The sequence below is a fragment of the Lampris incognitus genome, chromosome 1 (genome assembly GCF_029633865.1).
Source record: "Lampris incognitus isolate fLamInc1 chromosome 1, fLamInc1.hap2, whole genome shotgun sequence".
Lineage (NCBI taxonomy): Eukaryota > Metazoa > Chordata > Actinopteri > Lampriformes > Lampridae > Lampris > Lampris incognitus.
Window position 1 is genome coordinate 36,989,494 of NC_079211.1, and position 17,200 is coordinate 37,006,693.

At 44.2% G+C, this 17,200-nt stretch overlaps 1 protein-coding gene across 1 annotated transcript in view; it reads right to left on the reverse strand.

The window, feature by feature from the left end:
- The window catches only part of slit3 (slit homolog 3 (Drosophila)), a 74,987-nt gene that overhangs the window by 35,536 nt on the left and 22,251 nt on the right, over positions 1 to 17,200 (reverse strand). The window contains exons 10-14 of the mRNA XM_056277538.1: positions 15,420 to 15,517; positions 9,206 to 9,345; positions 5,336 to 5,429; positions 3,001 to 3,138; positions 529 to 769 (exon numbers count right to left, since the gene is read on the reverse strand). Coding sequence (XP_056133513.1) covers positions 529 to 769; positions 3,001 to 3,138; positions 5,336 to 5,429; positions 9,206 to 9,345; positions 15,420 to 15,517 — 711 coding nt within the window. The remainder of the gene's footprint in view (positions 1 to 528; positions 770 to 3,000; positions 3,139 to 5,335; positions 5,430 to 9,205; positions 9,346 to 15,419; positions 15,518 to 17,200) is intronic.

Sequence of the window (17,200 nt, forward strand, 5' to 3'; positions counted from 1 at the left end):
TCAATACATGGGTACCAAATAGATGTGTGTATACATCAATTAAAGGGTAGGACCACATGTGCACCCAGTAGTTTTTGTTTGCATGCCAACGCGTGTTGGTGTTTGACCTTGTGCCTAGTGTTTGACTGCCCCTGTGCATGTATGCATGTTCGTGCAAGGGCACAAACAACTATGGGCACATGTTCATGTGTTTATGGTTGTGCATATATCTGTGTGTCTGTGTACTTGTGTCATAGTCTGTGTGTGTGTGTGTGTGTGTGTGTGTGTGTGTGTGTGTGTGTGTGTGTGTGTGTGCTCAGCATGCCATGCAAACAGAGTGGGCAGTAGCAGTTTGCTTTACTTGATCGGCACTAAGTCCCAAGACTACAAGCTTGATTTGAGAGGCCTGTGACTATTTCAGGGAACCCAAATAACTGTAGCGCAGCAGAGTCTAGCATTCACACTCTCAGTGTTTAGCGGTTTAGTTGGTAGATTTAGTTGTTTCAGCATGGACCTGGATGGCCTGTGAATGGTGAAAGATCCCCATACCTGTAATGAGATGTGAGCAGAGGGGCGGAGCTTAGCGCCAGGTAGCTCCACATATGCCTCGCGACCCAGGAAGTGAGCAGTGGCCAACTTGTGACACTTGTTGCCGTAGAAACCTGGCAGGCAGCGGCAGATTGGTTCCCCACCAACCACCAGGCACTGGGCACCGTTCTGGCAATCTGACTGGTCGCAGGGGCTCGTCTGCAGCAAGATCATTGGTGGAGGGTTCTCACAGAACAGCCCACTGGTGGAAGAGGAAGTACATTTGAAAGAGGAAGAGTAAATTATGAGCTTTACATCAGGTGAACCTCTGTCTATTCATGCTCTGTTGGAGTGATCAAATTAACATTTAGTTTCTATTTATTCTCAAGGTGTTTGTCTGCATAGTTTATATTGAGATACAAGGCTGGGAAGAAGTGGAAGTAATATTCCAGAAGGACTTTTGGGTGTTTCATAAACAGTAAGCTGGTAAATACCAATGGCCTATTTGGTCTATTTGAAAATTACACAGCAGATTACCTACTGATTTCTGTCAAAATCAGGGGTACTCTGAGAAATATAATCCTGCCTGTACTGAATCCTATGTAATATTTACAGACATTTCTTATCGCAAAGATGTTTTGACTGCTATTGGAAACCATAGGCCAATTTTATCATCATTAATTTTAAATCAATAATTTGAATTCTCCTGAAACACAGCTACAGCTGGATATACCCTGATTCAGATGGGAGTTTTGTGGTTATGAATACAATTTTCAAATTGGTGCTGGAATTTGGCTTCGCTCCTAACAAAAATTTAAATCGATGTCTCTTCTCTTGTACAGTGTTGAACTTTAGCCTTCTTCTTTGACATGTTTGCGGTCATCTTTAAACATGTTGTTGTTTTCCCACCCATATTCGGACAAATTCCACCTTTGGGTGGTCACGTTTAGGATTAAGATCTGGGTTTAGAGTTAAGATTAGATAGTGGTTAAGGTTAGATAGTGGTTATGTTGACGGTTAAGGTTAGGATATCATCGTGTGGGGTGTCTGGGTAGTGTAGCAGTCTATTTCGTTGCCTACCAACACAGGGATTGGCTGGTCGAATCCCCGTGTTACCACCGTCTTGGTCAGGTGTCACTACAGACACACAATTGGCTGTGTCTGCGGGTGGGAAGCTGGATGTGGGTATGTGACCTGGTCGCTGCACTAGCGCCTCCTCTGGTCAGTCAGGGCGACTGTTCAGGGGGGAGGGGGAACTGGGGGGGGGGTAGAGTGATCCTCCCACGCGCTACGTCCACCTGACAAAACTCCTCATTGTCAGGAGTATAAGAAGCAGCTGGCGACTCCACATGTATCGGAGGAGGCATGTGGCAGTCTGCAGCCCTCCCTGGATCAGTAGAGGGGGTGAAGCAGTTACTGGGGCCAGCTCGGAAGAGTGGGGGAATTGGACGGGTACAATTAGGGAGAAAAAGCCCCCCCCCCAAAAAAAATGACATCATCATGTCAAACACAGATGTGGAAAAAAATAACACCCTTTACATGAGACATCACAGGATCATCCATGATGCACAGGCTAGTGACTAACATCTACTTCTAATCACTACCGTGTTTTTCTCTTTATCTTTTTATTCCTCTTATTCCGTACTTGTCTTTCTGTCTCTCTTTGCTTTCAGTTCAATTCAGTTCAGCTTTAATTGCATGGCAACATCATCTTTTCTGTTGCAAGAGCACTTTACTCTTTAATGTATAGAAATAGAATGATGTAACACATTAAACAGCTGATGTTAAAACTATAACTATGACAGTTGAAATATGGAGATAAACCTAAATTGAGTGTTATTTCTGCATTTGTATGTGTGCATGCATGTGCGTCCAATCTTGCATAATCTTCTTCACAAGCATGCAGAGAAAAAACATTATGGGTGCCATCTCTCTGTCTCCGTCTTTTTACGTCTGTTGGTGTACTGTGTACTTCTGTATCTGACGTCCTCTGTGACTCCATGAGTCTCTGTCTCTTTCTCAGCCCCAGAGAGAGACAGAGTTTCCCTCTCCGGCCACTCAGTCTCTCTGGGCCCAAATACCCTGTCTGCCCTGTGATGAATTTGTCTCTCTGTCCGTCATCAATGTACTGAGCCAACAGTCTCAGCAATAATTAACCACATGGAGCTACATCTGCTCCTTGTACACACACACACACACACACACACACACACACACATGCACATTTGCGCATACACACATATATTACTCACATGAACGCACAGAGCTAGACTGAATAGAGATACAGATGGCGCTTCATTATCACCTGACTGTCTAGACCCCACAAATTGTGTGTGTCTGTGCACACACTGGTGTGAAACCACAAGGATATGCTTTTCTCCATTTTGTTGTCCATACCAAAGTGCTCATCTGTGTTTCTGTTCTGAATCTCTGTGTACATTTGTGTGCTACCATAGCACATTAACATACACCCTTTCCTGTGACGTCTCTCACCTGAAGCCCTCCTTGCACACACAGGTGTACCCATTGACTGCATCCACGCACTGCGCTCCGTGCTGACACTTATTCTCCAGACAGTCATTGTAGTCCTGCTCACAGTGTTGGCCCACGTAGCCTGGTAAACACTCACACCTAGATGGGACAGTGGAAAACACGGATGGGTTACTGTGTGTGCCCGGCATGGTGATTAGAGAAATTGTCCTTCGGGCAAAAATCAAGTATTTGATTCCTGAAGCAGCCAGCGGGTCCATCAACAGCTGCCTTTCCTTTTGAGCTTTCCTTGAATAAAGCACTGAACCCCTAAGTTCGTGCTGACTTTAAATATCCCCGGATAAGAAAGATAGCTCAAAGCGTATGTGGTACACTTCTGTGTATATGTGTGTGTGTACTTAGAAGAAAATAGCCCAGTGCTGTAATATAGTAATGTAAAGTTGTTCTCCATCCTGGTGTTTGGATTCAAGAGCCCTGCTGATTTTTTCATTCTTGCAGTATAAACAGGTACTGACTTACATCTGGGATACAAGGTGAATGCAATTACACAGCTGGTAGGGCAGGAAATGATTAACGGATACACAGGACATGATGAAGCACTGGGCAACTCCTCTGCTTCTGTAGGAGAGTGAGCACTCCCACAGAAGCACAATTCAGGCAAGAAGCTAATGCACCAACCCATGTCTGACACATTACACTGACCGGTGAGAAGAGGATGTCAGGCTATGCTGTCATGAATCTACGGTTCCATCTCAGGCAGCATCATTCAAGGAACGATCCAAACCCGCTATTACAAGAGTGAAAGTGAAATTTGCAGTATTCTCAGTCCAAGGAGTCAGGATTTACAACAACTGATACAATATGTATGACTATGTGTGTACAGCCGTGTAAGCAGATGCATTTGTATGTATGTTTGACATGTATGTGAGTATGTATGTATAAGCCAACAGTGGGCTTGGGCCAATCACATCATAGTCAGAATCATATTAGTAAAAAAGCCCAGTACTCGTGATTGTGATCAGGGGACAGGGGTGGGGGTGGAAGTTGTCAGTGGGATGTCAGTGTATGTTTGTGAGCTTCAATTATGACATGTATGCTACACATACATTTATCGTGGCTCTATGTGAGTGCCCTGCTGTGTCTCTTGTATGATGGGGTACCATAGATGGATCTTGTTCTACTCCTCCAATATGTAGCCTACTCGCTTCTGCTCCTGTTGTCTGTCTTTTGCTAGCATGATCACTGCTCTTTTTCTAATTTGAACATTCTGACACTTATCCAGGGAGCTAATCTTACATGCATTCCTTTTAGCCTATCGACACAACATCCCTTCCTGATTTGTTCCAATGTGGCAGGGTCCGATGATACATTTTTTTTAAGCGTAAGTTGATGTAATGAAATGGCCTTCTTAATTTTGCCCTGCCTGACAATTCCAAAACTTTGGTAATCATACTGGGGCACACGCGGTTTCATCAGCATCAATCAGACCTAATAAAAAAACAACACCAGTTTTCCAATTGCGAGTATTGGTCCAAAATAGTATTGAAAATGGTCAAAAACACAGTATCCATACTGATCCCATACAAAGATACCATTTCTTCCCCAATCAAACAAGTTGCTCCTAAACCACTGTATGAATATGTATATAAGTGTATATAATGTATATGTATGTAAATATGTAATAAATGGCTTGAATCCAAACTTGATGGGGCTTTCACCAGAATGCTGTGTGCTGCACTAAATGTATCCTGGAAGAAGCACCCTAAAAAGAAGTGTCTCTATGGCAGTATACCTGCCATCTCAAACACTATCCGAGAATAAAGGGTTCAATTTGCTGGTCATTGCTGGGGGAGCAAGGAAGAACTTGCAAACGACACTCTGCTTTGGTCACCCAAACGTGGAAAGATGTGTGGGAAGGCCTGCAAGAAATTACATCAATCAACTTGTCAACAACACAGGATGTCCATCTGAGGACCTTCCAGCTGCTATGCAGGATAGAGACGGGTGGCGTGAGAGGGTCAGAGCCATCCAAGGATACTCGACCTGATGATGATGATGAATATTTCCATGTAACTAAACAATTATGTAAGTGTGACGGCTTGCCAATATGAGTGTGCGCACGTGTGGGAGAATCAGCTTGCTCCCATAGACATATCTGCCTCGGTTTGTCCACACTGGACAGATAAAGGTCCAGGTTAGGACATAACTGCTTGCAGTCACTGCGAATGAGCACTCCACAAAACACACTTCACTCTCGGCCTCACCGCTCCCATTGCCGTTCCAGTGGTCCGACCACTGACCTTTAAAAGTCCCACCCTGCTGCAAAGCTGTCACTCACCTGTAACTCCGGCCGAGGAGGACGCACTTGGAGTCGTGCTGGCAGGGGTCGAAACCATGGAGACAGGGATCAACAACCTCCTCACAGAGGTCGCCTGCGGGGGGAGGGGGAAGCAATCAGAAAAACAAGTGTGTAAGTAACTGGAGAAGAGGAACAGCCTGACTTTCTTGCACATACTATTGCATCTATCAGCCTTAAACTCAGACGATAAGATGGGGTTGGGGAAAAAGACATGATTTATGAATGTGTGTCCTATCTAAGGTCTCTGATAACCTAAAACTACCACAACACTATACACACACACACACACACACACACACACACACACACACACACACACACACACACACACATACTGGGAACAGCATTATCAGGACTCTCTCACAGTTGGTTAAGAGAGGGGCTAACCGACTTTTGACACGTTTAAGCGTGCGCGTGCGTGCACACACACACAGAGGTACACACATGCTCAGAGGGGTTAACGGTGTGTTTAACGGTAGCGGTTAAAGTTGGTTATTTGAAGGAACAGGGGGTCGGGAAGGGTCAAATATAATTCCCTCTTTCTGGCCCTCGCTCTGTTAATCTGGTCTGAGCCAACCCCGTTGCACACCCTCTTCCTCTCCTTTCCTCTTTCGTAGTAGAGCTGGCAGTACACTGTCTCACAGAAATGGACACATATGAACAAAAGGACACGTTTGCAATGCAGCAGAGCGTCACATTGGCTTCAGCCTGCATGGTGTAGTCTTGAGTTTTTCACACAGACTCTTAGAGGACATCTGTGGTTATATGACTGTTCAAGCAGAGATTACAATGGTAGTAAAAGGGGGTTGATCCTCATGTAATCCCCACTGTGTCAATAAATGAAAAAATATTAAACACATTGTGATTGTGATTATACACATTGCTTGCAGGGATAAGTTTCAGTTGGGGTTGAATTTCAGTGTCAGTACACTGCCACACCGATGCTGTTTTCTTCCTAAAAATGATTTGTTCAAAGTAAAAGTTGGTGCCAATGGTAGTGTTATGGTGTGGGGGGGCAGGGTACAATGGTGTTGGATAGACAGTTCTCTTAAAGATCTCATGTCTGAGCCCTTCCTTGCCCTTTCAAAGTGTTGTAAAGGGACACAGTGAGCCCTTTGCCTCCTCACTGCATCTTGCTAAGATGTAAATGTTGCAAGATGTGAAAGTAAATGTAAACGTCAAGTAAATGGAAATGTGAATGTAAATATACAATGAATCCTAACACCTAAACAAATGATAATGGTACTAGGGATAGGACAATATAGGATTTTATTGCGGATCACGATAAAAACACTCACAAAAAGTTGATCGTGGTGTTTCCATTATCAGGATAATCGTAAATGGGGATAATCGTGAATATCCTCACGAGCGACTTGAAAAAGTTGTCTAGCTCACTCTCTCCCTCTGCACTGCATGCTGGGAATTACGTGCCGTAAACCATTTATGCTCACACATGCGCGACTCCCAGCTACCACTGACAGATCAGGTGTTTAGCGTAGAGTTTTGACTATACTCTGTTTCTAACTTTAGAGATTTTTTCCTCCTTTTTTCCATTTGTCTTTTCTGATTGATCAGGTAAATGTTTCTTCTGTTTGTTGGCTGATTGGTGATTGTCCTGCCATTTTTTTTTTTTGTGAAGGAATGGTATCCTCTGAGATGTTACCTCTGTCCATCCATTATGGGATCCGGATAGCTCCGTCGGAGCCCAATGTGACTAGTGTGATGGTGGAGGAGGTTTTGTTGGCACTATTTTCTTATTATGGCGGACACAAGAAGGATTGTGGCTTATATAAACAGATACTCTCACAAGCATACAGGCTCAGGGGCCTATGGGTTTCCCCTGTGAAATATCATTCAACCAGGGATGTCTCCACTTCTTGGGCTTCTTGGGTTCCACTGAGTGACATCTGTGCTGCAGCTACTTGGGCTTCTTCCTGTACCTTTGCCTGCTTCTACAGAGTTAACGTAGCCACCCCTCATCCTGTGGCGACAGCGGTCTTGCCTGCTCCTTCAGTCTGCAACTGAGGCATGATGAGTGCATGTTCCTCGTGACCTTGTTGGTATGGGTAATCCAAGTATTACATACGTCCCTGGCGGTCAGGAAGAATGAAATAGAATGAGAGTTATGAATGTAACTAAGGTTCTATGGATTTTGGATGACCGCCAGAGTTCATTGTCACTTGGGATCTTGACGAGAAGATACTGTAGGAGATGAATGCTGAGTGCCAGGCCCCTTTATCAGGTTGCTTGCGTCACCGAAGTCACATGTGAGACTTTGTTGGTACAAGGTCTCGACTTCTTGCACATATGTGCGATGTATATCCTGGTATTACATTTCGTCTCTGGCAGTCATCCAGAATTCATAGAACCTTAGTTACATTCAAAACTCTAATTTTTGGGCGACTATGTTTAAAAAGCGGCTGTTTTGACATTGGTTCTGTGAACAGCGGCTGTGGGACAATATCGTGAATTGCAATTATTTTGGCCACGATAATTGTGACATTAAATTTTCGTATTGCCCCAGCCCTAATTGGTACATTGGTGTATTATTGCACACCTTAAGTACTAACACACTGGACATAAATTGTAAAACATTAAAAAGGAATCTATCACTGATAAACTCAAAGAGCAGATGGAAGTAAGAGAAAGGGCTACTTGATATTCATTGTTTGGTATTTTGGAAAATCAGATGATTGTGTTCTTCCAAAATCCACCCACCAGCTTGCAAAGAAGCATCTCAACATAGACATGAAATTTCAACCATATTCCACAGGAAATTTATCTTCTCACCAGCAGGCCTCTTGACTAAATTGTTGTCCAGTTTTTCGATTCGGTGCATAGCTCATTTTGGAGCAAAACATCAAATCAGCTGTTTAGAGTACATTATGCTGTACCTTGAAATGTTTTTTTCCCCCTAGAATACAAATTTGACTTGACAGTCATGGTTGCTGAGCTCAGAGAAAACTCTGTGACCGGCGTAGCAGTTGGCATAGTGAGGTCCTCTTAGCCCAGTGTGACACCTGATGATTATGTCTCGGTTCACTGGATTGAGTGAGAGTTCAATGCCAAAGAAACCAGCTGTGTGTGTGTCTGTGTGTGTGTATGTGTTTGGTAAACTAGGTTCCAATAACAGAGAAGACCAGATGTGTGTTTGGGTGTGTGTGTGTGTATAACAGCTGTGTATGTGGTGAGATGGCTGGCAGTGTTAGGAGCCTCTCTAGGCCAACAGCAGTAATGACATGGTTGGCCTGGCTATGTGCGTTTGTGTGTGTGTGTGTGTGTGTGTGTGTGTGTGTGTGTGTGTGTGCGCGCGGGGGTGGGTGCGTGTGTGTTTGTGCGTATAATCTTTCCATCCTTAGAGGACATTGCAACTATAGCTTAGTGTGTCAAAGAGTGAAAAAAATTCCAAACTTCCCCATCAGCAGTTTTGCTTCAGCTTGTTGGACTCCAACCAAGAGTTAGAGTCCAGCAAGCTTGCCTTCTTTTGCTCTCTCTTTCTCGCTCAATCTCTCCTCTGTGTGTCTGCCCTTTACCTGCCCTCATCTCTTGTTCTAACTCTTATATTCACTCTTACCCCTCTCGCTCTTTTCCACAACCCTCTGACTCATGGCTATCTCTCCCACCCACTCTCCTCCATTTTTCGGTCTTCCTGTCTTTGCATCCTTTTCATCCTCCTACACCTTTACTCTCCATTCATGCCCTCTGTCTGCTATATGGTTACTCTTTCATCCCCTAGAAGCACTTTCAGGTCACAGGGTGGCTCTGTGTGTATGTGTGTGTGTGTGTGTGTGTGTGTGTGTGTGTGTGAGACATGGGTTTTGGTGACCACCCCAGCTTTTGTGGGTGTACCTGTATAGTTGGGTGGACAGATGCAGGTGTAGTTGTTGACACCATCAACACAGGTGGAATTGTTCTCACAGTCATTGTCTTCGCAGTCATCTGGGTTTATTTCACACCGCTTGCCTTCGAAACCTGGTGGGCACATGCAGCTACACAAAAACACACACACACACACACACACACACACACACACACACACACACACACACACACACACACACACACAAAGTCAAATCAAAAAACAAACACACATTTCAGTTAATTCGTAGTGGTTAATACAGTCAAGTTTCATGAAAATGAATGAAAAACAAAACTATTTGTCTTTCACATACACATCTTTCATGTCTCTCTCTACTGTTCAAGTACGTAACTGACTAGACCTTTCTTTCTAAATACTGTAAACAAAACCACCCAGAGTTTGACAGCTGACATTAAAATCTTCCTTGTTTCATGTACTGAGTGTCAGGACCCTCCCAGCTGGGGCAGGGATCCAAGGCCGTTATCAAAGCCCCCTTTTCCAATATACCCCCTCCGTCCTCCTCTCTCATTCTGCTTTACTTCCGTCCACCACCCCCTCACCCTCCCTTCCCATCAGCTCACCATTCTCTCTTCCATCTCTCTGTCCATTGTATAACTCCTAAAGATATACACAGACTTATAGGGATGCACACACACACTTCCTTATCAGAGACACACAAAATTGCCCACACACACAACCAGTTTAAAAAATGTGACCCTTGTTGCGCTTTTCACACCAACTTCCACTGACTCTCAATTTTTGTCTCTCTCTCTCTCCATTTCTCTCTCTTTGATCAATTTGATTTAAATCAAAAATAATTTTACAACAGGTTCGACTCCACAGGCACTACACAAAGGCAAGTAGATTCGACACAAGTGAGTGACCTCTACCTAACCTCTTCACTCTGTTATTCTTCTCTTCAACTCCCTCTGTCTCACATCTGTCATTTATTCCATCTCCGTTCTGTCTTTGTCTCTCTCTTTCTCTCACTTTCACTCCCTGTGTTTTTTTTTTACTATCTCTCTCTCGCACTTACGCTGGTCTCACAGACTCCTTCTCACACTAACACTTACCTCACTACCTCTCCCTATGCCCACGCTGTGTGACAGTCACCACTAACCCACAGCAACGGTTCACCCACACCCTGTTTTGACTTTGTCTGTCTGTCTCCATGTCTGTCTGTCTGTTCCACCCCACCCTGCACTGTGGGGGCAGATGGCGCAGAGGTGCCCGGAGAGAGACTTAAACTTCAAATGTTCCATAATGAAACATATCACAATGCAAGTGAGGAAATAGTATGGCACTGTGGAAGGGCTGATATTCCTGCCGAGAGAGCAAACCATGCACACTGGGACAGAGACGGGGGTAGATAGAGAGAGACAGAGACAGAGAGAGAGCAGGGGATAGAGAGAGAGGGAGGGAAGGAGCAAGAGAGAGAGAGAGAAACAGAGGGGGCGGGAGAGAGAGGGAGAGACCGAGGGAGCAAGAGAGAGAGACAGAGGGGGAGAGAGAGGGAGCGAGAGACAGCGTGAGAGAGAAACAGAGGGAGCAAGAGAGACAGAGAGAGAGAGACTGAGAGACTGAGAGAGCAAGAGAGAGAACAAATTAAAAAAAGAAAGGATAAAGCAAAAAAACAAGACAAAGAAAGGGGAAATTACAGACAAAATGATCTACTGGTAGACAAATAGTAAGAACACAGCCTGTGCTGAAAGGGTCAAAGGGTGCTATTGTACCAGTCCGGTCATAGTTCTGACATTTCAACTCTACAGGCTGACTAATGCCAACAAATGGGCGACTGCAATGAACCCAGCACAACTAAAGCTAATTGGACCTATAGAATATCCCAAATTGTTTTTACTTCATGTTAAAATGTCTCAGTGAGTCTCTTCGTCTCTCCCCCCTTTCACCCATTCTCCTTCTCTCCTCCTATCCTTTTTCTCTATCCTAAACACCCCCCATCCTCTTTGTCTTTTTGCCTTTCTCCGACTTTCTTTCTCCATCCGACCCCCGACCCCCCCCCCCCCTCTCTCTCTCTCTCTCAGTCTCTCAAAGGGTACTGGTATCTACCTGTGTTGGTATTACCATTAAGAGAAGGTCTGTAAAGGGCAAACAGAGCCCTAATAGCATTACCATGCAGGACGCTAAAGGCCAGACGCATACCATCGTTTTTCAAAGGGCAAAGGCCTTATTAAGCAACTCAGACGGGGACAGATCTGGTTAAGATATTTATGACAATTGGTTCAATCATAATAGTCATATGTCAAGACAATCGGGTGGCGTGGTTATTGGAGACACACCGGTGAATGCAGACACACACAAACAGGGAAGGATACTCGTGCGTGCACATTGTAGCGTATTCAAACACCGAACCAGACTCCTTCACATGCACAGGAGTATGCACACTCATAAAATACACAGGGATATATATCATAGTGTTAAAGTAAGCCGTTATCTTGGGTAATGCTTTGACCAGAGAATAGAGACTGTTTAGTTTAATCACCTTGACTATATTTCTGTAGACTGAGTACAGCAAAGTATACTTCTAAACCAGAGCCTTCCATGCTTGCCCATTGGCCGTCCATTCTGCATTTTATGTTTTGATTCAGTTTAACAAAAAGTGTATTTTCAAGGTATGATAGTAAGAACTGTGGTATATAAATACATATGACTGCATTTTATCTGGTTTACTGCTGGTGTTAATGTCCAGCCATTTGCCTGCTCCACAAAACAATTTGATTTTTTGGGATTTTGAGATACTTTATTGATCCCCGTAGGGAAATTATGCTCTGCATTTAACCCATCCTAGCTGTGTAGCTAGGAGCAGTGGGCAGCCACCGTGTAGCCCCCAGGGACCAACTCCAGTTCATCTCGCCATGCCTCGGTCAGGTGCACAGACAGGAGTATAAACCCTAACATGCATGTCTTTTGATGGTGGGGGAAACTGGAGCACCTGGAGGAAACCCACCGCAGACACGGGGAGAACACACAAACTCCACACAGAGGACAACCTGGGATGACCCACAAGGTTGGACAACCCCGGGGTTCAAACCCACGACCTTCTTGCTATGAGGCGACAGCGCTAACTCACCACTGTGTCGCCAAACATTTTGAGTTTGAACATTCTGGCTCTAGTGCCTGTCAGCTTCTCAGTCACGAGGCAATCTGACAGGGTCCCAGGCAAAGAGTAACTTTAACTAGTAGGTACTGTATTGTCTGATATGAACCGTTTTATTCAAATGAGATATCCTTCATTTAAAAACCAGACTGATGACATGCAATGTACAGGCGATGGAAGGTGAGTGTGAAAACTGCCCAGTGAGCCAAACGTATTCCATGATCAACATGTAAATTATTTTAAATTTCCATTTTATGAACTAATACGCAAATACACAGCAAAATACCCATCCATCCATCCATTATCCAAACCACTTATCCTGCTTTCAGAGTCGCGGGGATGCTGGAGCCTATCCCAGCAGTCATTGGGAGGAAGGCAGCTCAAACCCAGGACCTTCTTGCTGTGAGGCGACCACGCTAACCACTACACCACTGTGCCGCCCACAGTGAAATATGCCGTGCACATTTTTCCAGGTACAGCTGTGCACCCAAAAAGACAAGTTTTAGATTCAAGCATCAAATGATGTTCACCTGTGGACCAGCAGAAAGGTTATAAAAGTTGGCGCGTGAAATCTGAATGTCACCTGTTCAAATCCCCAGACTGTATATGTAAATATTTATAGGGAAAGTGTTGACATGATGATGTCTTCATCCTCAGCTATTAATGTCATGTCTAAGCCCTTGAGCATGGCTCTAAATCACCAACCACTCACATGGAGTGGCTCTGTGGCAAAGAGCAGAAGACTCTGCTTGTACTGGGTAGCTCCCAGGTGTCAATCTGTAAGACTGAATGAACATGAAGCAGCGTCTTGCTGAAACAGCCTACATGTTACAGCTGACATTTCCTGTTTCAGGTTTTTTTTTCCAAGTAAAGCACATTATGAATTACTGTTAAAGCTGAGTCAATATCCATCCATCCATTATCCAAACCACTTATCCCAATCAGAGTCGTGGGATGCTGGAGCCTATCCCAGCAGTCATTGGGGGGTAGGCGGGGAGACACTCTGTACAGGCCACCAGTCCATCACAGGGCCAACACATTCACCCCCAGGGACAATTTAGTATGACCGATTCACCTGACCTACATGTCAGAGACATGTCATGACATGTCATGTCATAGAAGACATGTGGGAGGAAGAGAGTCCTCAGTTCGAACCCCGGGGTAGCCCAACCTCGATGGTCATCCCCGTGTGGAGTTTGCATGTTCTCCCCGTGTCTGCTGTCTGCATGGGTTTCCTCTGGGTGTTCCAGTTTCCCCCCACAGTCCAAAGACATGAGTCAATATAAGATATGCATCTATCAAACAGATGATTTTTTTATGAATTAAATCAATGATTTCTTTCTCTTAATTTGTAAACCACAAACTGAAGGATTTCAGTGAGTAAACTTTTTCCAGGATCTAAAAGCAGCCTCATGGAAATGAATCCTTTTCATTTTCCATTTTCGTGCAAGACAAACTGAGAATCACGGATGTTCAGAGAAGCACAGAGCTTGGTTTAAAACAGGGCTGCCCCCGGCCAAAGATTTTCCCAGTCGACTAGCAGTCGTTAGTCCAAGCCATTAGTTGACTAGTTGTCACATGTTTATGATATTAATGCAATTATTTAAATATGTATATTTTTGGGGGGCATCAGAAAATGGTTTGAGTTCCGGGGCTGAGAAAGATTGTTCTAAGTAACATTGTTAACACTGCTACATTACAAAGAAATACATAACCATATTAAATTTTACAAGCAGACGCACAAAGCGAGCCGGTAATGACTCTTTTTTTATTTTATTTTACCCCTTTTTCTCCCCAATTGTATCCAGCCAATTACCTCACTCTTCCGAGCCGTCCTGGTCACTGCTCCACCCCCTCTTTCAATCCGGGGGGGGGGGGCGGCTGCACACTACAACATGCCTCCTCTGATACATGTGGAGTCGCCAGCCACTTCTTTTCACCCGACAGTGAGGAGTTTCACCATGGCCAATTGTGTCTGTAGGGACGCCCGACCAAGCCGGAGGTAACACAGTAATTCGAACCGGCGATCCCAGTGTTGGTATGCAACAGAATAGACCACTATGCTACGTGGACGCCAACAGCCGGTAATGATTCTGAATGTGTCGGAACAACCAGCAAGGAGACTGAATGAACTTGTAACACCAACACAATAACTTTCTAAAACTAATGATACATAACTTCCTTTTTTTCTGTGACTAAGCAACCATTGAAAATTTAGTCAACTGAGACGCTTCTCATCGACTAACATTTGGTCAACTATTAGGGGGCAGCCCTGGTTTATAACATCTCCTCACAAGGCTGAGGTTACAGAGTGCATGAGGATTTCTCCAACAGCCCAAATGGGGTTCTCAAAGTGTCCCCTTTCTCCATCCTTTCCCGACACACACACACTCACACACACCTACAAGAGGAGAAATATTATCGCAAGAGTCAATAAGTTGTTATCTTTGGTAATGCATTGTCCAGAGAAATAAGTCTGTCCCATCTAATAACGTTGTCTATATTTCTGAGCTCTGAGGAAAGTTAATCGTCCTTATAGATGAGAAAACAGGGAGAGTCTGGAGACATCTCCATTAACAGCGAGGCGAGCAAGGTTACAGAGGGCACTGGGAATTAACCCGCGCCACAGATGAGATCCCAATGGGCTTCTTTTTCCACTTCTTCCACACACACACTTTTTAACTTAAAGGTTACGTTCCAAGAGTCAAAAACAAAAGAAGAAGCCATATTGGAGACTTTCTGACCCCAAAGCCACACACACAGTTACAAACACAAAAAGGCACATGCACAAATGCACACTCACATACCGGCATACGTGAACACACACTGACATAAAATGGGGCACATAGGCACAAATGCACACACACACGTGAACACATGCACGCACACCCGCGCGCACACACACACTGCAAAATATACATGGAAATGCACAACTCTTCCACAGTGACTATTCTCTGATGCAAACTACTTCAGAAAAACATGGAGATAAACATTCCAAGAATACAATAACTAGTATATCTTTTATATAATTACATTTTTGAATAATCATATGAATACATCAAGGAACTTTTGAGACAGGATTGTTTTACCTGAACTGGTCTTCGTGGCCAGGCTGTATGTGGCAGGTTCCTCCGTTTGAGCATGGAAAACTAATACAAGCATTGATGGCTATCTCACAGTTCTGACCCTGAGAGAGAGCAGAGCAGAGGAGAAGAGAGAAGAGAAGAGAAGAGAAGAGAAGAGAAGAGAAGAGAAGAGAAGAGAAGAGAAGAGAAGAGAAGAGAAGGAAGAAGACAAGAACAGAGGACAGGAGAGGATTAGCCAAGACAAGATGACAAAGTCAAAACTGAAATGTATTATATTGATTTAATTGATACAAGATTTCCTCGTTAACATAACGGTAGCTTTGATCTAAGCTGGCGGTATCAAAGACTGGTTTGGTACCCAGCAGTGAATCATTTGAAGATAAAAAAGGTCTTCCAAATCATTCAGAAACGATATCGTTCCCATTTTTATACCTAAGGTTGATACTAAAAGCTTTTTTTTTTTTACTTCCCCCCCCCCCCTTTTTCTCTCCAATTGTACTTGGCCAATTACCCTATTTTCCGAGCCATCCCAGTCACTGCTCCAACCCCTCTGCCAATCCAGGGAGGGCTGCAGACTACCACGTGTCTACTCCGATACATGTGGAGTTGCCAGCCGCTTCTTTTCACCTGAAAGTGAGGAATTTCACCAGGGAGACATAGCACATGGGAGGATCACGCTATTCCCCCAAGTTCCCCCTGCCCCCTAAACAGACCGACCAGAGGAGGCACTAGTGCAGTGACAAGGACACATACCCACATCCAGCTTCCCACTCGCAGATACGGCCAGTTGTGTCTGTAGGGATGCCCGACCAAGCCGGAGGTAACACGGGGATTTGAACCAGCGATCCCTGTGTTGGTAGGCAACGGAATAGCCCACTATGCTACCCGGATGTCTGACACTAAAAGCTTTTTAATATATCACAGTGTAATTCAGTCCAAATTACCCTATTGTAGGGTAATAACCTCGATCAGCAGCCTTAAACAGGATACTTCTCGCAGCACAATGTTTAAACACCAAAAATCCCACACCACCCATTTTGACCCATGAGAAAGTTGACTTTGGTAACGTGTTTCATGCACAATAAGTTGGCAAAGCACTGATCTAAATTGTGCACAGCACCATAAACACTGGTTTGGAATTTATCCGAGTCATCTTGGTGCTGAATGCAGAGATGAAGTATTGCACCTCTTAAAAACACTGCTGTACACTTCTCAAAATGAAAAACACGGCCTTGAACTTCCTCACATATTGCTGTGGTTTAATAAAATAAAGTTGTGTTTGAATTTTTGCAGGTTTAGCGTATGCTGACTGGTTGCAGTAAGATAACGGCTGGATTTATCTGCGCTAGGTAATCTGAAGATACACAGCAGTAACAAATCAAATAAAAAAAAAAAAAACAAGATAAAACAAACTTACCTCTTACAAGCCATACACTCCAGATTGTATAATTTTGATGAATATGCAGATACACACTGTATGCACACTGTACGTGCACGCATATTCCACACACTCGCAAACATACACACACACAAAAAGTATCATTGCTCATTCACACCAGACAACTTCACCTGTTATCTGAATAAAAATAATTTTCCAAGAGCAGTATCATGTAGCAGAACAGAATCATCCACACACCAGCACACACACACACACACACACACACAATACTTCCAACCCTGCGACTGTAGTCTTAATTTCAAACCAAACCATTGCCCGCCGACACAGCCACTTCCTCTGTTCAAAGACAGTGAGAGGGTGTTTGCTCCCACTCCCTCTCAATCCA